The sequence below is a fragment of the Monopterus albus genome, unplaced genomic scaffold (genome assembly GCF_001952655.1).
Source record: "Monopterus albus unplaced genomic scaffold, M_albus_1.0 scaffold339.1, whole genome shotgun sequence".
NCBI classification, from domain to species: domain Eukaryota; kingdom Metazoa; phylum Chordata; class Actinopteri; order Synbranchiformes; family Synbranchidae; genus Monopterus; species Monopterus albus.
Genome location: NW_018128219.1, coordinates 599,837 through 625,085, shown reverse-complemented (window position 1 = coordinate 625,085; position 25,249 = coordinate 599,837). Strand labels below are relative to the sequence as shown.

The 25,249-nt window shown below is 42.3% G+C and overlaps 2 protein-coding genes across 4 annotated transcripts in view; both read right to left on the bottom strand.

The window, feature by feature from the left end:
• The window catches only part of LOC109974565 (tropomyosin alpha-3 chain-like), a 56,242-nt gene extending 54,636 nt beyond the window's left edge, over positions 1-1,606 (bottom strand). For all 3 annotated transcript variants that reach the window (XR_002276981.1, XR_002276982.1, XM_020624805.1), the window contains exon 1: positions 1,579-1,606. The gene's annotated coding sequence lies outside the window, so the exon portion shown is untranslated. The remainder of the gene's footprint in view (positions 1-1,578) is intronic.
• arhgef2a (Rho guanine nucleotide exchange factor (GEF) 2a) overlaps positions 1-25,249 on the bottom strand; it is an 80,083-nt gene that overhangs the window by 13,497 nt on the left and 41,337 nt on the right. Inside the window, exons 10-18 of the mRNA XM_020624797.1 lie at positions 20,613-20,730; positions 20,079-20,155; positions 16,662-16,833; positions 14,985-15,061; positions 14,666-14,838; positions 13,518-13,585; positions 10,278-10,466; positions 7,218-7,304; positions 1,579-1,628 (exon numbers count right to left, since the gene is read on the bottom strand). Of these exons, the coding sequence (XP_020480453.1) occupies positions 1,579-1,628; positions 7,218-7,304; positions 10,278-10,466; positions 13,518-13,585; positions 14,666-14,838; positions 14,985-15,061; positions 16,662-16,833; positions 20,079-20,155; positions 20,613-20,730 (1,011 nt within the window). The remainder of the gene's footprint in view (positions 1-1,578; positions 1,629-7,217; positions 7,305-10,277; positions 10,467-13,517; positions 13,586-14,665; positions 14,839-14,984; positions 15,062-16,661; positions 16,834-20,078; positions 20,156-20,612; positions 20,731-25,249) is intronic.

The window sequence follows — 25,249 nt, the reverse complement described above, 5'->3', positions numbered from 1 at the left end:
GGGGCTGAATAATTTTGCACGGCCAATTTTTCAGTTTTTTATTTGTTAAAAACGTTTGAAATATCCAATAAATTTCGTTCCACTTCATGATTGTGTCCCACTTGTTGTTGATTCTTCACAAAAAATTACAGTTTTATATCTTTATGTTTGAAGCCTGAAATGTGGCAAAAGGTCGCAAAGTTCAAGGGGGCCGAATACTTTCGCAAGGCACTGTATAATCAACGTACAAAATGTGAACCACAGCACAGGGACTGTCAGCATGGAAAACGAAATGACGTACAAATACATACCACGACTATAGGGCTGTTACGGGGTATGCACGTTAATGCTCCGGCGATGGCGGAGCGTCCGGCAGAGGTATAAATAAGGTAGGAGGGTGATTACAGTAATGCGCCCCAGCTGTGCGCAATAACCCACAAGTCACTAATTACAAAATGTGACACAGCTGAGGCACTGATCCTGCAAAAAGAGCGAGCAGGAGAGAGAAAGGCAGAAGAGAGGCAGGTCGCGCCGAGCAGACCTGACAAAATTCCAAAAACAAAGGAGACAAAGTGGTAATTTATCTGAACATAAAAAAATCATTAGGTATTAATTTAGACCATCAGTTAAAATGAATATTTTTAAACAAAAATGACAGTGACAGTGAATGGTCGTCTGGGCATCTGTTCATGTCCAGTGTGATCTGCACATATGCTGCAGCCAGAGTACTCGCAGGAACTAGCAAGAGAGATCATATCTCTCCCATATTAGCTTCTCTCCACTGGCTCCCTGTAAAATCCAGAATAGAATTTAAAATCCTTCTCCTAACATACAAAGTCCTTAATGACAAGGCTCCATCGTATCTTAAAGATCTCAGGAACAAAATAGTATGTGTATGTTTTATTTTTGGTTTTATTTCACTTTTTTGTTTAGGTTTTATTCAGTTTCAGAGCACTTGGATCTCATAGTGCAGGTTTACCTGTGGTTCCTAGAGTCCACAGAAGTAGAATGGGAGACAGAGCCTTTAGCTATCAAGCTCTTCTCCTATGGAACCAACTCCCAGTCTCAGTTCGGGAGGCAGACACCCTCTCTACCTTTAAGATTAGACTTAAGACTTTCCTTTTTGATAAAGCTTATAGTTGACCATATACTGATCCCATCTGGTTGGGTCTTGTTGCTTCTCTTTTCTTTCTGGATTGGCTGCGGTCCCCCGTGACCCTCTTCAGGATAATGGATACTGTAGATGGAGGTCTAGACATTACTTTGAAAAATGATCTGATATGACTTTTGTTGTGATTTGGTGCTATACAAAAAAAAAAAATTGAATTGAATTAAGAAGAACTTTACAAGTGGTTAAAAAAAGTGGTCTACAAGTAACATGCAGGGATCATGGTACCACTCAGCAAATGAAGCATCAAGTGCAGATTTCCTTTATGTTACATCCACCAACAATGTTCCCATGACTCCAAACCACCAGAAATTCTTTTCTACTGCACATATTAATAACCTCTGGTCAGTGCTATAAAGGTGGTCTGACATGCATACACAATCACATGCTTCATTCCCACCTACTACACTTCCATCTTGGCCCAAGCTCACCTTTGCTGCACACAAATCATGGGTTCCATTGACCAAAAGATCCTGATCACCTGGGCAGAGGTAAACACAACAGTAACTCAGTACAAGTCCTGGAAAAACAAAATAGTTGTTACAAAGATTATTTGACAGTTTTATTGCAGCAAATAGAGGGGACAGGGAGCTGTGGTTTTATCATAATTCAGCTTGAATTTGAACTTAATGTTCAGTAAAGTGTGAAATCAAACTGCACTCTTCAGCTCAGCTATATAAAATCCAGGTAAATCAAAAGCAGTGAAATGTTATTAACGACATTATACACGAGCATTACCGTAGGTCATTCCTCCCCACAGCAATCAGACTTACAATACATCACTGCAGTGATAATAAGATAGGTGAAATTGTGAGGGACTATGCAATAGTCAATTGAGGTGCATATTCAAATCCTGGTGTAAAATGCATTGTAAATATGCACATATGTAAAATTCCTCTCGAATACTTTATATTGTCTTGTTTTAGGTATTTGAGTAGTTTTTCAGAGATCCTTATGGCTGAAATACAGGTATTTCCCCCCATTGCGGGATTAATTATGGGAGTAATATTCTTGTCCCTGATTTCTTGGTCTACTTACCATATATGTTAGAAAATAGTTGCTGAATACATGAAAACTCTGTGGACCATCTAGTACTGAACTGTGGAGTTAGACAGTTTCATTATTTTTGAGTTTGGGATGTTTTGGGTAGGGCAGGAAGCGTGGCTCACTGACACTGGAACACTGTAAGCGCACAGGGTTCCATGCTTACATTTATTTTTAGGGGAATAAATGAGACTAAATGAAAAAAATAGAAGCACAGTCAAAACTTCCTGGGCTCAATTATTTTTTAAAACAAATTTTACAAATTTTATTGCTCGTGTGTTTAACGATGACAGAGGTACTGTAGGAACACATGAAGAGTGAATGTGGCACAGCTGGTCTGGGTTGATAGTAGTCAGAGGAGGAAGACATCATGAGGAAGATGACACCACACACACACACACACACACACACACACACACACACAGCAGACCATGCAGCTGCTCTATTGGTCTGATCATCACAACAACATTGAAACAATTAGCTACTAGCTATCAGCCTAACAGACTCACTAACATTAACATATCGATGACAGATGATTGCAGGTAAAGCTGAAGTTAACGCTTCTCTGTAAGTTCATGCTTGTTTAGTGGGTGTTTTGATAAATTACTTTTACTGGCTTTTTACTTGGAAACATTTTATTGCATGGAACAACACAACAAAAAAAAAACAAAACAAAACAGTCAAAAAAGTCCACCATCCAAAGATGTGCCCACTGAAACAGGTAGTGAGTGGAGGGAACAAGAGCAATCCAGAGGAAGTTCGTAGGACCCGGCAGGAAACAAAAACCACTCTGGCGGATGACATTGGAAAGACGCTGAGGCCGGTAGCCTAACCAGAAAAAGGAGCTGTGACAGCACTAGTGACCTTCCAAGCCACAGAAACTGAAGCGGTGGCATCACTGGTGATCCATCAGAACTCACAGGCAGAGGTGGTGTCACCCTCGACCCACAGAGACACAGGCACTGGAACGGTGGTGTCGTGATCAACCCAACAGACCACAGACACCGGATCTGAGGTGTTGACATCGACCCACTGGGACTCAAGAGCAGAGGTGGGGTCACTGATGACCCACTGGTGCAGGGGCGCTGGCATTGTCATTGACCCACTCAAGCATAGGAACTGGAGCAGTGACATTGACCCACTGAGACTCAAGGGCAGAAGTGGAGTTGCTGATGACCCACTGGGAGACAGGCACAGGAGTGGTGGCATTGTCATCAACCCACTGAGGCATGGGAACTGGAGCAGTGGTGTCATCGTCAACCCACTGAGGCATAGAAACATCGGCAACATCGGAGTTCTGGATCCCTTCAGGGACAGATGCAGAGGTGGCATTGAACTCAGTAACCCCCTTGGGAAGAGGAACAGAGGTGGCATTGAAGTCATCCACCCACCAGGGCACAGAAGTGGTGGTACATGCCTTGTTGATCCTCTGAGGAACAGGAATGGATGTATTGGTCTCGGAAAGCTCTCTAAGGGCAGGAACTGTGGGGAAGTCATTGTGGATCCACCTGGAGGCCAGAGCAGGTGAGGTGTTGAGGCAGTTGACCATCTCAGAGATAGGATCACAGGTGGTGATGACCCCCTGGGGAGCTGGAAGAGATGCAGCATTGGTTGACCCAAGAACAGAGAAAGGTCGATCTGCTCTGGAACTGGACCAGAAGAGGTATCAGTGTCAACGCTGACCCACTCGGGAACAGGAATGGAGGCAGTGTCATTGTCCTCACTGACCTGCTCAGGAACAGGAGCAGCATTGACCCACTTGGAAACAGAGACAGGTGTGGTGTTGACCCTCTTAGGAACAGGAGCAGAACCCACTTGAGTTCAGGAACAAAGGCGGTGTTAGCACCCTTGCTGACCCACTTGGATATAGGAACAGAAGCCTCCTCATGGATATTCTCTTTGGGACACTTGGGAGCTGGAGTCCTAGTGCAAATGTTTCTGTTGGCACACTGAAGTAAAGAAACATGCAGTTCGGGTACAGGCTGTTGCTGCAGTTCAGGAATAGGCTGAGACTGGGACTGTGGTGGCTGGATATGAGGAGCAGAGGTGCAAACCGGCTGACAAGAAGGGGTTTTCCAGATGTCTTTGGCTTTGGCTGGGCTCAGAATGATTCCCACCCATGATTGATTGGCAGATGGCGGCTGATGGTGGGGTGTCAGGAGCTTAGAGTTGCCTAAAGAGATAGACTGGAACTTTGAGGCATTGCTCACACTGGGCTGGGACTGAGGATCCTTCGATGACCAGTCTTTGCAGCAATTTCTGATTCTGGCTTCAATAGAAGCTACCTGAGCCAACCTGGTGTAGCCATTAACCAGGGGTGGGTTCGACAAAGGCTCCCAAGAAGTACAACTAGAGGTGCTCAACCTGACAAGGCAACACACAAAGATGTCTACAGAAAACTAACAACTAAATAGATCAGTCAGGGAGCTATACAATGAGCTAAGAAGCATGAAACAAAACTAACAAGCCAAAGGAACAACGAGAAACCCAAGATGGCAAGCTAAGTCCAAAATCAACACAGTCCATAAACGAGGCAAAGAAAGAGTCCAAAACCTTACGAGAGGCAAACAAAACATGAGGCAGGAACAATGGGAGCAAGGAGGGTGTGGTGAGCAGATGAACCGACAAACAAATGAGGGAAGTTAAGAGAATATAAAGGTTTGAGACATCCAGACAATGAGCACCAGGTGAAAGCAATGTGTGTTAATCAAGGACCAGAGTAAAGCTGAGGCAGGTGAGATGACAAAAACAGGAAATTCTTACAAAATAAAAGTCCCAAAGAGGAAACAAGTCCAAAACACTAACAGGACCAGAGGCAGAACAAAAATGGCCCGCCATTCCAGCTTTGTGCCTTAAACACAGAAAACAAGACAGAATAAAGGCACACCAAACGGGATGGTGAGCAGGCAGTCTGGAACCAGGTGCTACATCTTGATAGTGTTATACATGCGCAACATGCACAACACTATCACCAGCTTCTCAAGTCTGCAGGCCTCTCTGCCTCAAACTGTTCTGGGCTTCTCTCTAACTTCTAGGTCAAAGCATTCCTGATGTCATGAATGCATTGACTGCAGTTGTTACCCATGACATTAGCACACATAGCAAGAACCATGCTAACCAATTTTGCATGAAGTGAAATAAATACTTGAAGGGCCAACAAAGCTACATCCACACTTACAGTATCTCTCCTGCCATTGTTGTTTTGGCTTGTAGACTACTGGTGCAAAATTTACAACACAGCTGATGCAGAGTGAGTTGCGTTGCACCTTTCTTGCGAAATGCAGGCCTGCTGTCTGAATTCACAGGCTAGCTCGTGATTATACCACCCCCTTAGCTTGATCTGTATGAACAGCACAAGGGTGGGATCATAGTGACCATTTGGTTCTCAGCAGTGTAAAAACAACTACTAAGAACCCAAGGACCTCAGAGTCAGTCATGCAGGTGCACTTCAATATTCAGATTTTTACTTGCATTTGCACTTGCACTGCAGAGCCCTGGAATATTAGCAACAGTGGTTCGCTCATTTGATTGCAAGTTACTACACATATACCTACTGCACATGTTAGAAACCTTGGTGACTAAAACCTGAGCTTCACCACTCACAACAAGGCCATGACTAAATCAGCTTTTTTTCTCATCTTAAACAAATAGCAAGACTTAGAGGTCTCATGTCCAGACAAGATTTAGAGAAACAAATTCATGCCTTCATCTCCAGCATGCTGGACTACTTGAACAGTCCTTTGCCTGGCCTTTCCAAAAAAACAAAAACCTGTTAAACAATTTCAGCTCATTCAGAATGCTGTTCTTAAATCCTTCCACTGACCACCAGTCACCTACAGAATTGATTTTGAAGTCCTTCTGCTAGTTTATAAATGACTCAGTGGGGCCAAAGTACATCTCTGACAACCTTGAAGACTCCAAACCCAGCAGGGCTCTGAGATCCTTAGGAAGCATTCAGCTGGTAGAAGCTGAGGTCAGAACCAAACAGGGTGAAGCTGCTTTCAGCTGCTATGCTGCACACAGATGGAACTAACTTTCTGTTCACCTTAAATGTGCCCCAACTCTGCCACTTTCAAGATGAGTCTTTCAGACCATTTAATGTACCTTGGCTGTTTAATTTTAATCTTTTTTATGCATTTCATCTCATTTTAACAGGTGATGTTTTGTTTGTTTTTAATGCTGTTACTGTTTTTCTTTACCACTCTAAAGCACTCTGAATGGCCTCTGTTTAAGAAATGTGCTGTATAAATAAAGCTGCCATGCCTTGCACTACAGCCTACAGTTTGCTAGCTATGCTTTCATCCTGCGTACTATGCGCATCTTTCCCTGGATACCAAAGCACAACTTTCCGTATACACCCACAAACAGAACAGGCAATGGATATAATACATCCATGAGACCAGGTGGCATCGTTTTACGAGTTTTTCAGTGCCTTCACCCTACCTGTCCCCATTGTTTCAGATCCTTTCATTCATGATTTTGAAATCTAATTTTACAAACTTGCCAATGCTTTAATAATTCAAGTTTTTGCTAGGCAGTTAATAAGGAATTTTCCTGTGGTTGTGACAAACACAGAACACATTTATTCTACTTTACCTGGACTTTAAAGTGTCATTTAATTAGATTTACATCAATATTCTTGGTGATCCCTTAGTTATATAAACACCACCTCACCTGCTCCTGCTGTGTCCCACTTAGCTCTGGTCACACATTACATCCACTCCCTTCAAATTTGCTGGACTTTGGTGTTCATAAATCTTCGTTGTGGTCAAATTCTGTATTTGTCATTTTGGAGTGAAACCTAAATTACCATGCAGATTTGTGTGTGGGTGTGTAATGGTGTTATTTAGCTAATGAGAATTTGATGATGATGATGTTTTAAATTTATGGACTCAATAGATTTGTGCAGCGTGTGTGTTCTTCTGAAAGGCAGCTCAGTGTTATAGTTTTGTGTTGCTAGACAGCAATGATGAGTCCAGTAAAGTATTATCTTCTCATGTTGTATGAAAGATTTTCAGCGACTCACTGGTTTCTAAGACTTCAGTGTGGTTGTGATGGCATGGAGGAGGGATGTCCACACTCGAGCCCAGAAGAAGCTCACTCAGCCTGTCCACTGTGGAAAGACACACACACACACGTTTATCTAGCCTGAGCTTAAAATGTATGGGTTCTTATTGAGATTATGTTACTGATGTAACAATCCACTGTTTTACTGGCAGTAGCTCAGCCAATCAGAATGGCCTGGTCTGAAATACATGTATGATTTCAGATCATTTTAAATTTTGTGACAGGTTTATGATAGGATTTTAATGGGCGAGACATACACAGATCACTCTTTCTTTCATGTTAATCTTCTTTAAAAACAATTTAAAATGAACCTTTTTTGACCTGCCACCACTTTGATTAAGGTTTGGTTGAGTTTAGGCAACAAACTACTAGTTAAAGCTACAGTATGTAACTTTAGGTAGCACTAGCATGAACTCAATCAATCCAGTTCAATAAGTGAGAATGCAACAAAACTCACCAATTAAGCAGAAATAATTGAAAATCTCTTAAAGAAGTCAATCCTACTGAAATCCTTTTAGAAGCTAATATGTCTGCACTGCTGCCAGTGCTGTTGAATGAGTTTGGGTCACAGGAGGCTTCAACAGCACCTCTCTGCATTAAGACAGCTTTGGGAGCAGATTTCTACAACAAAGATATTTGAAAGAAATTGCACACTGTAGCTTTAAAGTTACAAAAAGATGGTAATAGGGTTGTTAGTGTGAATGTTGAAGCAGACGGCAAACAGTCCTTCAGGGTCTCCGGTTTCAAAGTCAGTAACACATGGAAGAGACAACAGGTACTGTATGTTGTTTCTTCAAATTGTGGTTGTAAATATTTTTGGTTCTAAAATTCATCTTTATAGAGATACTACTGTTTTATACTGTATCACTGAGTCTATCGTCCAGAACCAAAGATGAAGTATACAACAATGAGCCAGATTTAATAATGGTCACAGAATACCAGTATGTTGGTGTTTACAATCCCATTTCCAAAAAAGCTGGAATGCTCTGTAAATTGTAAATAAAAAATGTTTTAAAAGTTTTGTTGAAATGTTTTCAAACCTCTTTACTACATATTTATTTGGTGATAGTATAAAGATGAGACAATGTTCAAATTTATATATTTTATATATTCAGTTTACATAAAATCTTTATGAATTTGAGACCAGCAACATGTTACAAAAATCTGGAACAGGGGCTAAAAAACTGGAACAATTCACAGCTGCTGAGGTTAACTGGCAACAGTTTCATGATTGAGTGAACAAAGCCATAACATTATGACCACCTGCCTAATACTGTGCACAGAGGAGTCCCTGTGGCAGTTGGTCAGCACTCGTGTCACTCTACAGCTCACTGTGCATCTTCTGTGAATCTGTTTGCTTCTGTAGTTGTACTGGTGAGCATAAGCACAAATGGGTCTATCATTCAGTGAAAACTTGTGTAAAAGGAGCGAAGACTGTGGTTGTGAGGACAAGTTAGAGATAATTGTTTAGATAGTCAACAACCACCCCACTCTAGGTGTGATATCACCACTATAGCTGCTGAATGTTTCTCTCAGAGACCAATGTGCAATGTTTCTCATTTTTAGCCATAAGAAAGATTCAAACAAAATCTTTTGAAAAGGATGAATGAAATTTGAAAGTTTAATACATAGTAGGTCAGCCTCATCATCAGTGAACCTTGGGCGTTCATGACCCTGCCCCCATATTGCTTGGTTGTCCTTCCTTAGACCACTGTTGGTAGGTACTAACCACTGCAGACCAGGGGCACCCAACCCAGGACCTGCAGTCTGGGAGATGCACTGACCCAGTCATCTAGCCATCACAGTTTGGTCTTTGTCAGAGTGAGTCAGATCCTTATATGCTTGCCTGTTTTTCCTGCTTCCAACACATCAACTTCGAGGACTAAATGTTCACTTGCTGCCTAATATACCCCCCCACACCTAGGTGCCATTGTCTTCTTCTTCTTCTTTCAGCTGTTCCCGTTAGGGGTCGCCACAGCGAATCATCTGTTTCCACCTAACTCTATCCTCGGTATCCTCTACTCTCACACCAATTAACTTCATGTCCTCTTTTAGCACATCCATATATCTCCTCTTTGGCCTTCCTCTTGACCTCTTGCCTGGCAGCTCCATCTCCAACATCCTTCTACCAATATAACCACTATCCCTCCTCTGCACATGTCCAAACCATCTCAATCTGGCCTCTCTGACCTTGTCCCCAAAACAGCTGACCTGAGCTGTCCCTCTGATGTGCTCATTCCTAATCCTGTCCATCCTGGTCACTCCTAAAGAGAACCTCAACATCCTCATCTCTGCTACCTCCATCTCTGCCTCTTGTCTTTTCCTCACTGCTACAGTCTCTAACCCATACAGCATAGCTGGTCTCACTACTGTCTTGTACACCTTTCCTTGGATTCTTGCTGACACTATTCTGTCACACAACACTCCTGACACCTTTCTCCACCCACTCCAGCCTGCCCGCACTCGCCTCTTCACCTCTTTCCTACACTCCCCATCACACTGGACAGTTGACCCCAAATACTTCTGCACCTTCTTGACCTCAGCCCCCTGTAACCTCACTGTTCCACTTCCCTCCCTCTCATTCATTCACATGTATTCTGTCTTAAAACGACTGACTTTCATTCCTCTTCTTTCCAGAGCAGACCTCCACCTTTCCAGGTGTTCCTCCACCTGCTCTCTGCTCTCACTACAGATCACAATGCCATCCGCAAACATCATTGTCCAAGGAGAGTCCTGTCTTACCTTATCTGTCACCCTGTCCATCACCACAGCAAAAAAAGAAGGGACTTAGGTGCCATTGTAACGAGATGTTATTCACCTGTCAGTGGTCATAATGTTATGGCTGATCGGTGTGTATATGCTACTACTTGTCTTTGACAAACATGTCTGATTAAATGGTTCTGCTGGATTATTTTCAGTGAACAATAGTGCATGCATGCATGGGACTGGAGGTGCATTCTAGTTTCTTTGGACACTAACAGATATTTATTTGTAGATGATGTGAAACTTGGTGTGTTACCTTCAGTTGTGGCGTCCATTAGGAATTTCTCTGCACGGGGAGCTTGGGGTGTGTCTGCCCTGAACAAGCAACGAGTGATGGGAGGCTGTAGGCCTTCATGACCACTTGTTACCTCTGCCAGCTCACAGAATAGTGTCACCCTCTCTTGCAGAAGCTCCAACATTTCTCGATCCTTCTGCTGGAGGTCAGCTGTGAGTGGTGTGTGACAATTAATTATGCATCTAACAAAAAACTAATGCAACACATGATACCAAATTCTGCCTATTCTGCCTAGTCACACCGTAAACAACACCTATTCAGGACCTGACATAAATATACTCTCCTAGTAGAAAGTGCATACTTTGTACCTCCTCCTCCCATCTTCTACACCCCGTTCACCCACGACTGTGTCGCCTCCCACAAAGACAACATCATCCTGAAGTTTGCGGACGACACCGCAGTGATTGGTCGCATCACTAGCAGGGACAAAGCAGCCTACAGTAGGGAGGTGGCCGGTCTGGTGTCATGGTGCAAGGACAATAATCTCAGTCTCAACACGGACAAGACGAAGGAGATGATAGTGGACATGAGGAAGCAGAGGAGATCTCATCGGCCGCTGTTCATCCGGGGGCTTGAGGTGGAGAGGGTGAGCAGCTTCAAATACCTGGGTGTTCACATCAGTGAGGACCTCACTTGGACACTTAACACCACACAGCTGGTCAACAAGGCCCAACGGCGGCTGTACTTTCTTAGGAGGCTGAAGAGGTTTGGCATGTCGCCTAGGATCCTTTGCAACTTCTACAGCTGCATCATTGAGAGCATACCACCGCAGGGTGCGTAGGAAGGCTGCCTCCATCCTCAAAGATCCCACCCACCCCCAGCACGGACTGTTCACTTCTTTGGCCTCTGGCCGGAGGTTCAGAAGTGTGAAATGCGGGACCACTAGACTGAAAAACTTTCTTTCCCTCTGCCATCAGACTCCTAAACAGCTGAGGAGTTTATTACCAGGAAATACGTGATGTACTGTTTACATTCTGTTTGCACATGCATAATTGCACAATGACTGTTGACTGCTGCACATGCTGCTCCCATGCAGCATACATTCTGTTATATTCTTGTATATTTTTTTTTCTAGTATATTGCTGCATCTGCGCTGCTTAAAGTGCCTTAGATTTTGTGTTATTTATTTATCTACTTTATATTTCATTTGTATTTTGTGGCATTCAGGTGGACGGCAAAGTAAGAATTTCATTGTACAGGGAAACACATTTACTAACTGTGCATATGACAAAATAAACACTTTGAACCTCCTGCTGGTGTATGGGTACTCCTATAAGAAAATCCAATAACTACTACCAGAGTTATACAGGTAGATTTCCTAACAATAGAGCATATGAACCAAAACAGAAGTTGTCTATTCTAGGTCTAGACCACTTGTCGTAAGTTATGGAAAAGGAAAACATAACCACACATCTGTAGAGGAATTCATACCACTTGACAATTCAGAGTTTGTTAGGTAGGTTCCTGGCCTTGCACAAAGATAGGCTTTCCTTGCCCCAGGGTGATGCTGAGTAAATGTCATTTGATGATGCTTAACAAGTGCTTACTGTACATCAGGAAACATTCCTGGCCCATTTTTCCTGGCCCTAAAGTGTTTTGTTGGAATATTTACCTGGAAAACTGGGCTATGTAGCCCTGTGAGAATACAGCGTTTACTGAGAATGCAGGGTGTAGGTTTGAGTATCTGTGCTCAACAGGGGAAACAAACATTGATCTTAGAATATTTATAAGGGCTGCAGTATTTTTCGGTTCTTTCTTAAGCTTTATAAAGTGTAGCGTTCATGCTTACTGACTGGTTTAATTAATTACAAATTGATTCATTCATAAATAGGGTCTTAGGGGCATTTGAGTCTCTAAATACTCAATTCCTCAGGTGGTAGGGGGTTGTGCTTCTATTCTTGCATAAGATAACCTTTCTGATAATATTACCTATTATTACACAAATGAAAAAATAAAGGGGATAAAGCCATAATAATATCCACTAATGAACCAGTTGAAGCGTGTTTTCAGAGCGTGGGGATAGTGGCTTTTCAAATTACTTACATGTGTGATCATTGTTTTTATATTGCTCTTCTTCTGCTGTTTCTGTGAAACCCCTTGCCTGAAAACCTTGGCAGCTAAGATTTCTCATAGTCTTGTTCACTATCAGTTATTTGTGTCCCCCCTGTGAGTGCACTGGGGACAGTTGTGTCTCAGGAGGTAGAGCGGGTCATCTCCTAACCAGAAGGTTAGCGGTTCAATTCCCGGCTTGTCCAGTGCACAAGTCAAAGTGTCCCCAATTGCTCCCGGTGAGGACACCGGTGCTTGAATGGCCAAGAAGTGTGAAAGTGCTTTGAGTGTGTTGCAATGCATAGAAAAGCACTGTACAAGTATAAGACCATTTACTGTAGGAGTAGGTAATGCCAACAAATTTGGTTTCAATCCAATAAAAGACCAGGATTACCAATACTGAAATAATACTTTTACTGTTGAAAGCAGCTAATGGACATCATGCAAGGGAGTGGAATGTGTTGTGGTTTAAGGTGAACATGTTATTAATAGAATACATGTCAGTTCATGTTAATCACCACCCAATAATTTGTCAAACATGAAGCTCTTCTTTGTACTATTTAAACCATGCCTAATTTGTCAATGCCTGACTGTTGTGGTAAAATAGAGGGTGGATAAAATGTAAAAAAACAGTTTGACATATAAATGGAAAGTCAGCATTTGGTGTTTCTCATCTGATCTGAAAATGATAAAATGGTCATCATCTTATGGCCGAGTCTGTGAACAGTACTAATGTAAAGACCCCTTGAACAGCACAAGACAATACATTAATATAGCTGTTGTACTCTACAGTTATAATGTTTGTCTGTATTAAAACATCTATTTTATAGCTGATTCCAATTTTGTGTTTTGAATTAGTTTGGATTTATGTTAAAATATCAGTACGAACGGTTTCCTGCCTCTGGGTTTGCAGCCTACATGTCTGTCAGTTGACCCCTGGGCTGGTTCTGAATCAGTGTTTGGCTGTGGTCCTCCTCCATCTTTTTCTTGAATTCACTGACCCCTACAGTAGCAAACCACTGCAGTCAAGGAAATAATCTGAGCACCGCAGGAAGTCACCAGCTCACTGGTGTGGCACTGTGTTTTGCCCATACAGTAAAATGCCATATGAAAATGTTCCTTTGATTGCATCAGGAATGTTAGTCTCCTGACCTTTCAGTCTCCTCAGATGGGCCTTGTGTTCAGTCTCTATGAGGGGGAACTCCTCTCTTGATGGGCACCTGGACAGAAAAGCACAGACCATACAAATCCTCAAACTACTGATGTGATGTTTATGGACAATGTTTGTTCATATACATTTTACATATGTTTTATTAATTATTAGGGTGCAAAAATTTACTAATACATATCAGACATTGATGCAAAGGACAGACATACAGCAACAACAATACACAACACAGACGACAGCATGTCTTAAGGATAAACTCTGGCTCATTAACACTTGGGGTTTACTTCCATAGCTCTGGTCGTCATCTAGCATTTATGCTTTTATTTTTCAGTTGATGAGACATAACATACTAAATATGTTACATTGATAAACAGTGAAAGAGGCCACTGGTCTGCAGCAAAGTTTAGGTAGGTGGTCTGTGTCAAAGTAACATTCACATGAATGCCAGGACTCAAGGGTTCCCAGCATAACATTGCCCAGAGCATCACACTGCCTTCATTGGTTTGCCTTCGTCCCATAGTGCCTCCTGGTGCCATCTTTTTCCCCAGGGCAACGATGCATACACGGCCGGTCATCCTCGTGATGTAAAAAAAAACCTCATTATCAGAACATGCCACCATCTTCCATTGCTCCATGGTCCAGTTGACACGCACAATTCACAAGTTTTTCAGCAATTTGTTCTGCAGTAGCTCTCTTTTGTGGGATTGGGCCACACAGGCTAGCCTTTGCTCCCCACGGGCATTCATGATTCTGCCACCAATTCACTTTTGTTACATACCAACTAGGGAACATGGTAGGTCAGCTTCACATTGGTAAAGCCCCACAAGCTTGAGAATGAATGTGGAAGGTGATCAAAATGAGAAATGTATTCAATTGTATTAAGTGTGCATTTCATAGTTGGAATGATGCCTGTTAGGAAAAGAAATGCAAAACTGGACATAGTGGAGAAATGAGGCATTTCCAATGCCTCTAAATCAAATCCTTGAATTCAGCAAACCTTCCAGATGGAAGAATGAGGGTAGCCTGTACTATATACTGTAGACATTCCATTTGTTTTTCCTTGTCATAATAAAACCATATGGCTGTGGACTCCATTTTCATTGTGTTTGCATGTGATGGTGCATTTACCCACTTGCTAACGGTGCGCTGGATGTGACCTATCCAGACATTCTTGTCTTCCTTGGAGGCAGCGTGGAACTCATACATCTCAGGAGGGAAGGAGTCGCTGATGAGGAACATGCCTCTCTCCTGATTGGCTATATCCCTCACTATCAGGTTCTGCAGTGACAGTACTGGAGGTTTGTCCTGGATCCCACCACAGTGGATTGTTTGCAGAAAACAATACAGAGACAGAGGAAAGGTGACGGAATGAATAGTTGTCTTTCCGGTCATCTGTGCAACAAATGTTCAGTTTTAGTGTGCACAGTATGTGTGGGAGTTCTTTTTCTTACCATATTTGGAAAGATGTACCTCTGGTCTTTCTCCTGCAGAAACACTAGGATGTCTGTCATCAATAAAACCTGGATATCTACATACACAAACAATAAGAATAAGGATAATCACCTTTATTGGCCAAGTATGTTACACACAAGGAATTTGTTTCCGGTACAGAACCGAGGCAGCCACCTGCAGCGCCAACTCAACCGATGGCTCTAACCATCGAGGGCAACTTGGGTGTTCATTGTCTTGCCCAAGGACACTTCGACACATGGACCGCAGGCACCAAGATTCGAACTGCTGACCGGGAGACGACTGCTCTACCCACCAAACCACAGTCGCCCCCATATACAACCACACATCAAAACACAGTGAAGGTGCTGTTTTTTTTTTTAACAAGAACATATGCAGCATGTGAATACCTACTCCCAGACTCCCCTTAAACAAAGTCTGATAATGTTGATCATGTTAGGCCTGGATAAATTGGTCTCTCCCTTCCTATAGAAGATAAGGCTCTGGGTTGGTTTAAAAAGGTGTCTTTTATTCTTGTTTCGTGAACTGTCCCAGGTGTGTAGAATAATCTTATATTGGTCTGAGTTCATCATTAGGGCTTTTTGACTAATAGAGAAATGGTTGAGGTGTCATTCACAAACTGAGTTCTGAGCATTTTGACCAAAATTAGGTTGGATAGGAACCTAGAATTCTATTTCCAGTGAGAACCAGATGTCTTACGGACCTGAACTGGCATTGTGATGACATTGATGTCATGAGTGGGCATGTACTATACCCACAAATGAACACAGTAATGCACCTGATCCGAAACTACACCTCTTCCATTTTCACACTATTTATTCCACTCAAACCTCCATACTTCCTCTTCCACTTTTCCTTTCGAACGGCTGAGCCCTGTCTGTATGCCCACTCACCATCCATTTCTCTCACTTCTCTTTCAAACACTGGCTCCTGCCGCCGTCACATGGTCCTCTCAACCTGGGTGCTTCAGCTGGCATTTGGGCTGCGGCAAATCCGCCGGTCCTACCTGCACCTCTCACTATTCATAACTGCCACATTTCCACCATGTGAACATGGCAGTCACATAAACTACAGTGATACATACTAATGAAGAGAAATAGTGCTGGAACAGCATCAGCTTCAAAGTCTGATTATCCGGTCTTGGTTAAATAATTTTATATTAGCTAAACATATACGTATATATTATATTTTCACTCAATCAGGTGTTGGTACTAACTTTTTGCTCTATTTTAATATACAACCTGCTCTTTTTAGCTACATGATGAGATTATAGTAGGTGACAGCAGCAGCCTGTTGTGTATAATATAGGTTGTTGCTGGCCACCATGATTGCAACCGGCTGCTGCTGATTCAAAGTAATTTGACAATGTGCAATTCTTAGCAACTATGTCAGCCATATTAAATTAGCAGGTTTGCAGCTATAATGGGGCCTGTAGCTGTAATTATTTCACTAGTAGCATGGCTAGGATAGCCACGACAAGAACCCCTCATGGGAGGGAGCCAGCGAGTATAACAGTATATCCAGTATCCAGTAATGACTGTCAATCTAAAATACTATTTTCACTTTATGAAATGTGTAGGGCCAGATTCTGTGCCATGCTGCATATTGTAAGTTCACTTACTTTACACAAAGTCTAATGTTTTTACTGCATTGTTTACCTTTGAGCCGGGAACCTGGTGTTTTCCAGAAAAGGATCCCTTCATGAACCAGTTTCCGGCGGAACAACTCTCCAGGCTTGAAAAGTCCGCCATCTCTTACTCGGGCCTCAGCCCGCGGGTCGAGCTTGGCCTGGACCTCTCGCAGCCGCTGTGATTTCTCCAGTTCCTCCATCTGCCAAACAGAATAAAAGGAGTCCAAAAAGATTATTAATTAACATGCACCTAACCAATTTGAATCCATTTAAATAGACTATGTTAGACCTCACAAACAGAGGCTTTCTACAGGAGGGGAAAGATCAGACTACTTTCTGAGGAAGCTCAGGCCCTTTAATGTGTACAGCAAAATCTTGCCTCATCCCAGTACCTAAGAAGGTGCACCCCAGTGTACCAGAGGACATCAGGCTAGCTGCAATGACTTTGCATTTAATGAAACCTATGGGATGCCTGGTTTTCCATCTACTTAGACCATAGGTTGGACATGCTCTGGATCCACTAAAGTTTGCATACCAGCAGAAGTTTAGTGAAGCATCCTTTACCTGCTTCACTGGGTACCACAGAGCTCTATGTACAACTCTGAGTCATGCTATTTACAGAGGTTCTCTAATGAGACTGGTATTTTGGCTCGTATTAGAGGGGACAGGAGGAGGAGTACAGAGACCTTAATTGCTGAGGACTTTGTGGGATAATGTAAATAATAATCAGTTGGTCACTGACTTCTGAAGACTGAAGCCCACCCTGCAACCATTGCCCACTGAAGGAGTCCCTGTGGAGGGAATCTGCAGCTCTAAGTATCTGGGGCTGCAACTGAATGACAAATAGGACTAATAAGAGAACACAGATGTCCTCTACTGGACAGGGCAGGGCCAACTATTCCACGAGGAAGATTGGGCCATTTAAAATCTGCAGGAGACTCCTCAGTGATGGTTAACATTATTCTCTAAGTTGTGGGGAACAGGCCAATCAAAAAAGAAGGCTTGATTATAAGCATGCAGCTGGAGTCATTGGTATCAGTTGATGAGAGAAGGAACTAATGACTATCAGTTATGAACATAAACTGTACACCTGCCTTCTTGCTCACCTAGTGTGTGTGGCTTGCAGTTGAGCCCTATTCTCAATTTGCTGTTTCAAAGTAGAAATGTCGCAATCATTCAGCTGCAGTGTTAATTTGATTAACAAAAACTATAGCAAAAGTATTCACTGATGACCTACTTTTCATGATGAAAACAAAACTAAACCTAAATAAAAATTAAGGTTAGATAATGAGAACAATGACAAAATGTTTCATATTTTTCATCAACAAATAAAAAGTAAACAATAATGTGAAAGATGGATGAATGGACATGGACAATATTCTGTGGAATCAAACTGTAGGTGCCGATCAGTAAAACAGTTTCCTCCTCTGGGCAAAATATCTCTTGTTCAGGAGTTGAATTAGCCGCTTGATCTGTTTAACTACTGTCTTACATTCTGTAATGTTCTGTCTCTGGTGTTATCTCTCCCCAGAAGAAAAAGGTCTATGAATCAAATTCATCTACAATCCAGAGTATTATGCACAAAAAACAGTGGTAGGATAATGTAACATGTACTGCTGTGGATATCTTTTTGTGTAACTATCAGTTCCAGGTTTGATATAGACAGTCAACCATAAATCATCTCTAAATGTTCACTGCAGAGATCTCACCATTTTAATGTTATCCAGTGATTTAGCTTCACCCTTCAAACCGAACCCAGTGAAGAGGATTTTAGTACAAATGTGAGTGAGTCCGTCTGCAGAGCAGAGTGACACTGTGTGAATAAAACACCATTTTCCACAAACCCCACGATAGATGGGAACAACACGTGTATCCATGGTAACTGTAGACAACCAGGATGAAGAAGACACAGCCTACAGTAAACATTAAAAATGCAGCAATTTAACAAGTTGCCTTTACTTAAAAAGACTAAGTAAACTTAACGATGGTGAGTTAGAAGAACTTACTTATATTTAATTCGTGGACAGGTTCATTCTTATTTTGCATTTTCCACTTTGAAGAGTCACTTCCTCATCTATGAATAACTTGTGCCAAAGTCAGTATAAAGACAACATGCGAGGCTGCCCCCAGTGGCTTTGTTTTGTGTACGAGGGTAGGGTCTGAACTCAAGAATAATCTTTTATGCATTGTATTGTTTTTATAATTAGAAAAAGAAACAGCCATGATGTACTTTGATATGTATTACCATGAATGGGCTCTTCAAAATGAAAAACAGACAAGTCTATGGAGAGTGTTAACTCTCAAACAGTGCATACTGGGAAGTCTGCCAGGTTAAATGTTATCCCAGCACAGAAAAAGCATAGTCAAGCTCAAATGCCTTGAGTTGGTCGGCTTTTCTGACCCTAAAGTACTAGTAAACTAATTAAAATGTTGATAACGGGATTGAAAAAAATGAGTTAGGCCCAGTCATTATTTTGTAAACTCCATGTTAACATTTACAGTGTGGAAGGGTTTGAAAAATCTGAATTAAGTCCCAAGTGCCATAAATCGTTTCAACTCCATAGAGGTTAAGTACCTGGACTCCCCACCAGCCAGTCAAAACCGAAGAAACTTCTTGATGATAGGTGAAACATCTTCACGAACCTCAAGCAAGTCTAGCTGCCAACTTTAGTGTTTTGGACATTTCCAACAACATTTTAAACTCAGAAATATTGTTTAAACCAGTATCAGGCTGAAACGTCAACACTCACAGCACCTAACGAGACGTTATGACCAACAATACCAAAAGCCTTGGACAGCCCTACAGAGAGCACAGTACACTGTTGCTCTTCATCAGCTGAGTTAACAGTGTCATTCACAACAGCAATTGTGGTCACTGTGCCAAAGAGACATTATCCTCCTCCAGGAAGACACATGGTGAAGAAAAGGGGAAGGTGAGAGAGTCAGACTGCAGTTTATGTATATGGCAGTGGATGGCAGCTGCAGTACAGCACCTATTATTTACAGTTTAGTTCTCCACAACTATAATTCACATGTATTACAGTGGTGGCAGTTTGGTTGTAGCTCTCCTGCAGGGGTTGTGACAGCAAGCACGCACTATTCTACAGCCCATAAAATTCAACATGTTGCCCTCTTTTCTGTCACTAGGAGTGGCAAAGACATCGCCACCATTACTCTATGTGTATTCCCAAAGCAGCAGCATCAGTGAATGTGAACTCACTCACTGTAAACTCCACTAGATAAATAGCCCAACCTGTTACATGTAGGGCTGTACATAGTCAAAGATCTATTAGAGCAGCCATAGAAAAACATTAGGAGGCTGACAGGACAATGTATGATTTAGAGACAAAAAGGGGAACTAAGAAAATATACTTGGCCAAGTTACACAAACATAAGAGATGGGGGGTGGGGTGTCCAATACAGTACTCAGAAAGGACTTTCGTACCTGCTGGTCTATTGAACATAGGAGTTCTCTGACCATCATGAGAGCCTGGGCCAGAGAAGAAGCTTCCTCCTCATCCTCTGAAAGGAAAACAAATGAAGTGGGTTATTGTGGAAGTACATTGAGCTAGGGCAACAAACTGATGACAAAATATTATTTAGCCACAATTAACCATCAGTTTTGTCCATCATTATACTACTTCTAGCCATAAGGGGTTTACAGTTTCTGTTCCACTCAGACGTTACTCTTTGGCTTCAGTTACTGGAGCACCAGCTGCAGTATTTTTGTTCATATATGTGTAGCAGTACTGTGTGAGGCAGCTTTGGGTTAGGAGGAACTGTAGAGCATTAAAATCATATCACATTAAATATTTTTAAATGGTGCCAATCATACTGGTGAAAGAAGAAACGGCCGACTAAATATGTTATAAAGTAAACCAGGAAGTGCCAAGTTGCTTTTATTTTGTAACAAAATCCTATAGCGCCATGTAAAAACAAGCAGCGTGATATAGAAGCTAGTGTGAGTGGGGTGATATACCAGTAGTGTTGTCCAGAATGCGCTGAATAAGGACAGGATACTTGAAGATTCGCTGAGTCACCAACAAGGTGCACTCCTGGACACCATGGCAACGTAGCAAGGGTCCTCGACTCACCCGCTGCCCAGAGACAGACACATGCCAACAAAATTAACCTGGCTGTCATTTTTTTCCCACTGGGTCTGAAAGGCATCTTTATTCATCATTTATTTATCCATTTAGTAACAAAACTGTAGGTAAGAAAAATGACCTGGACAAATCTTAATCACAACAAGAATAAAGTGGTTTAAAATATTTTAGACTTGCCTGTTTGGCTTGTGAAGAATCAGAAAATGTCTGGCTTTTTCTGCATGATGTCATCACTACTACCTTAATATTACGGTACTTGCATAATGTTTTTCTGTTGTCACTTTGCCAGCCAGTAATTCTCCCTGCCATTCTCTCTCAGCCCTGCAGCGCAGCTCAGTACTTCTTGTTTACAGCCTGACATGACTCCCACAGCCACCTACCACATACCAGCTTCCCTGCACATCCAGTATGAGTGTTCATAGAACCATACAATCAGTAACATCTAAGCCTGACAAAAACATCAGACAAAATAATACAGAAGGAACTCACTTTGAAGACTTTGCACACAAAATAAATGTATAAGTAGACAATATCTTACTTTTCATTGAAGATCCACCAATATTCCTACAGGAAGTAATCACTTTCATAAACAATTTCGTAGTCACTGTCAACCATCATGATCAAAGTCTAGCAGGGTCAGTTACCTCTTTTCAGTAATAATAAAATTTACAGTCAAATGCTCCAGGATCTGAACTCATCTCTGTCACAACAAAGGATTCAGCTCAACAGATGTCTCTTCATCACATGAGAACAAAAGGGACTCACACATGTCCACAACTTATTCATCTGATCCTAGTGCACAAAATTCTTTGTAATTTGTATAGATTAATGTGCAGTACAGAGGACAACATAAGCCGCTACATAGGAAAGAGACCTCTCTCTCTCTCTCTCTCCTTTGACACCAGCCTCTTAAGAGGTCAAGCAAAGACAAAAGTAAACAGGTAGTCTCCCCCACAAGATGTCAAAATGCTTCTTTGTATACTTCATACTTGTGTTATGCAGCACTAAGTTCCACCTTGCAGCCTCATACTCCTCATTACCAACTCTGAACATTAGCAAACATACCTTTATGTAATGTGACATATGGCTTGTCTTCACCTTATATAAAATGGTTCAAGGCTTTGGGTGAGTTCAGATCACCCACAACACTGCACTCTAGGGTGGCCCATGCTTTAATTGATGGCTCCAATAGTAGTAAATAATTACTGAATCTGATAAGGCAGCCCAATACACATATTTCCTAAAATATTCAAAACAGCCACACTATTCATGTACAAGATGGTAGTGTAGACTACAAACGGCAACTTATTCCAATTGGAGTAGGCAACTTAGTGGCAGGAGTGCTGTTGAAAGAGTTACACATATATTGTACAGTACATGGGTCACTAGGCGCAACAATGATCAATAATAAAGTAAAACATAAATCCTAATACTATGTATGTGTGTGTGTGTGTGTGTGTGTGTGGGTTTGTCTTTATATACTTGTGCGAACCAACCCCTGACGGAACACTTTTCTTGTGTGGACATTTCTTCTTGTGTGGACTTTTTGGGCGGTCCACACAAGGAAAATGCTAGGATAGGCTCCTTTCATCCTAAAGAATGATCTGTCTAAGTTTCAGAAGATGTCCACATACAGAGAGTAAAGTCAGAAAAATGTGTGCCAGCTTGTGCTCTAAAAGTATCATGCTCTGATTAAATACTGCTTAAGCTGAATTCATGCAATACTGCCTGTGTCTTTAAAAGGGTGCAGACAGGGCAGCTTAGAAGTGGGCGGGAATAAAGCAATATTTATAACACCTGGAGCTTGAGGCTCACCTTCAACTAATGTTGCATTAAATGCATGCCTCAACACTGCGGAAGCACCACAATGGGTGTACTGAGAGATACGGCGAGGAGAGAACCGTAAAAGCTGAATTAGATGATGAAGAAAAAAAAAACTGCAAATTGTCCAGGTAAGATTTAGGAAACTAGTTAGTTGTTTTGGTTTGAAACTAAATTCTGGTTTAGTCCTCTGGCTCATTCTCCAGTGTTAGTATTTGTGAAGCTATTAAGCTAATGTTTGCTTTGAGTTATTTATTTAAATAGAGGCTCACAAGTTAAAGCTTTTAAATTGTCTTTGAAGATATGCCGATGAACAGAAAAAGGAAGGCACAAGAGAAATTGGTATGTATATATTTATGCTTTTTATTTTGTTATGGGTTACAGCAATGCAGCCCAACTGCAAAACTTTATAGGTTTATTATTTGAATAACTACTATTCTAATCTGCTTGTTCTTTCAGGAGGACTGTGCCACAGATGACTCTCTGTCAGAATCCATTCCTGACCTGGAAAGTGAATATATCCCACCATCTGAAGAAGACCCCTGCAACGCAAACAGCAATGTTGGGAATCCTGATGACAGCAGCGACAATGAGGATGAGGGTAGGACAGTGGTTACAGTGAAAACCTGCCACAAGGGTCAAAAAAGAAAGTGGGACAAGCGTCATTACTGTGTATACTGCAAAAAACCACAAAGTAAAATGGCATGGCATCTGAAGCGGAAACACAGCAGTGAAACAGAAGTGGCCCTAGCAATGTGTATTCCATCAACATCAAAGAAGTGTCGCCTGTTATGTCCACTCGGACACAGAGGAGAGCGAGTAAACCCGGAAGTCAATGGAGTAGTCCAAAACGTGACAAGCTCCCTGGTGGATAGTCATAAGCTCCCTAGAAGCTTGGCTCTGATGAGATGGTGGAAAAAAGACAGACCGTAGTTCTTCTAGAAAGTCTGTGATGGTGGTACCGATGAGTAATCCACTGGTGTCCGCAGCCTCAGCCCAGATGAGTGCTTTACCTCGTAGACTGTTGATGACGTAACTGATATTCTCTCTGTGTGGAAAGTCCGGGGTTGCTGATCGAACACCCGGCGGCACTGCAGCAGAAAACCCCGGCATTTTTTGGCATCACCGTCAAACGTCTGGTTCAGGTATGGGAGGATCTGGGCGGGGACTGGCAGAACAGGTGGCTGAGCGTGGATGGGTTGCAGACTGCTTGTGTTGTGTTAGCATGATGGCGGTGAGTTGGGCTACCTGTTGAGTGAGAGTGGAAATATCACGTTGTTGCTGCTGCAGTGCCTGAGCCATTCTGTCCATCTGTGCGTCATGGTGAGCGTTAGATGGTAAGCTGCTTGCACCAGAGTCAGCAGGGTCCATGTTGGCCAGTTTATTCTGTTATGTCCGCTCAGACATGGAGGAGAGCGAGTAAAGAGAGGCGGACCCAGGTAGCTGATTTCGGTGCAAGCAGTGCTAAATTTATTTACAGTGCAATGTGAACAAGTTCATACGATAACCAGTAAGTGTAGAATGATGAGAGTAACCGGGTGTCGATCAGCAGCAGAGAAACCAGTTTGTGGTGAGATGGATGGGAGAAGGCTGGGCTGCGGATGCTGGGGTCACTCCTGAGCTGGTCGAAGAAGAGACGGTGGTGGCTATGGAAAAAGAAGGCAGGGGGTGTACAGGTGAGTTAAGGAGACTGTGCATTGAGCTGAAATGGTGGAGACTGGAAGGGCAGAGTAGGTCCAGGGTCTGGAGGAGACGTCCGTGGAGGAGGGAAACAGCAGAAGGAGAAACGGCGATGGAGAGTGGAAGATCATACTGGGAGGAGAATGGCGAACTAAGGGTGAGAAACAAATGGTACAAATACAAGAAAAAAACAACAATCGAACGGGCCTGAGGAACAAGAATAAACTGGCAAGGGAGTGATAGGTGAGCGGGGTATAAGTAGGGATAGGACTAATGAAATGCAGCTGGTGATAATCAGGGGATGTGGAGCAGGTGTGCTAGGCAGTGTAAGCAGGGGCTGAAGGAGAGAAAGAGTGAGAAAGGCAGGTGAGCCGGGCAAACCTGACAGTCACCAAACATTTGAGCAACTTCGTAGGAAGGGAAATTATCATAACATTGAGGTGTTGCAGAAGGGTGAAGGCGAGATAGTAACCTATAGACAGCCATCAAAACATGCAAATGCAGAAGATTATTTGCCATGCAACATTTGCTATGGGTGCTTCATAAAAGATGAACTATGGAAACATGAGAAACGGTGTCGCAGAACAATGTTCAAGTCAGAAGTTAAATCCCAGAAAAAAAAGAATTCAAGCTGCTGCCTCAGCTCTCCTTCCATACAAAGGTCAGCCATCAGAAAGATGCTCAAACATTGTTAAGAGAATGGTAATTGACAAGGTGTCCCTTGAATTAAGACATGACCCTCTCATATGTGTATTTGGAGATAGACTGCTGGAGAAACACGGGAGTGATCAATCAAAAGATGATCATGTCAGTCAAATGATGAGAGAGTTGGATAGATTTTTATTTGCTGCCAAGTCCCTTGACCGCGAAGTTGAGATGCTGCAAGATGTTTGTGCCTTTCAAAACTGGAACAAGATTTGAGTCATGAGTTTACCAGGTTGATGATAAGAGGGAAGAGAGGCCGTAAAGTACCTGTGCTGCTTACCAGCAAGATGACAAACTTGATTTC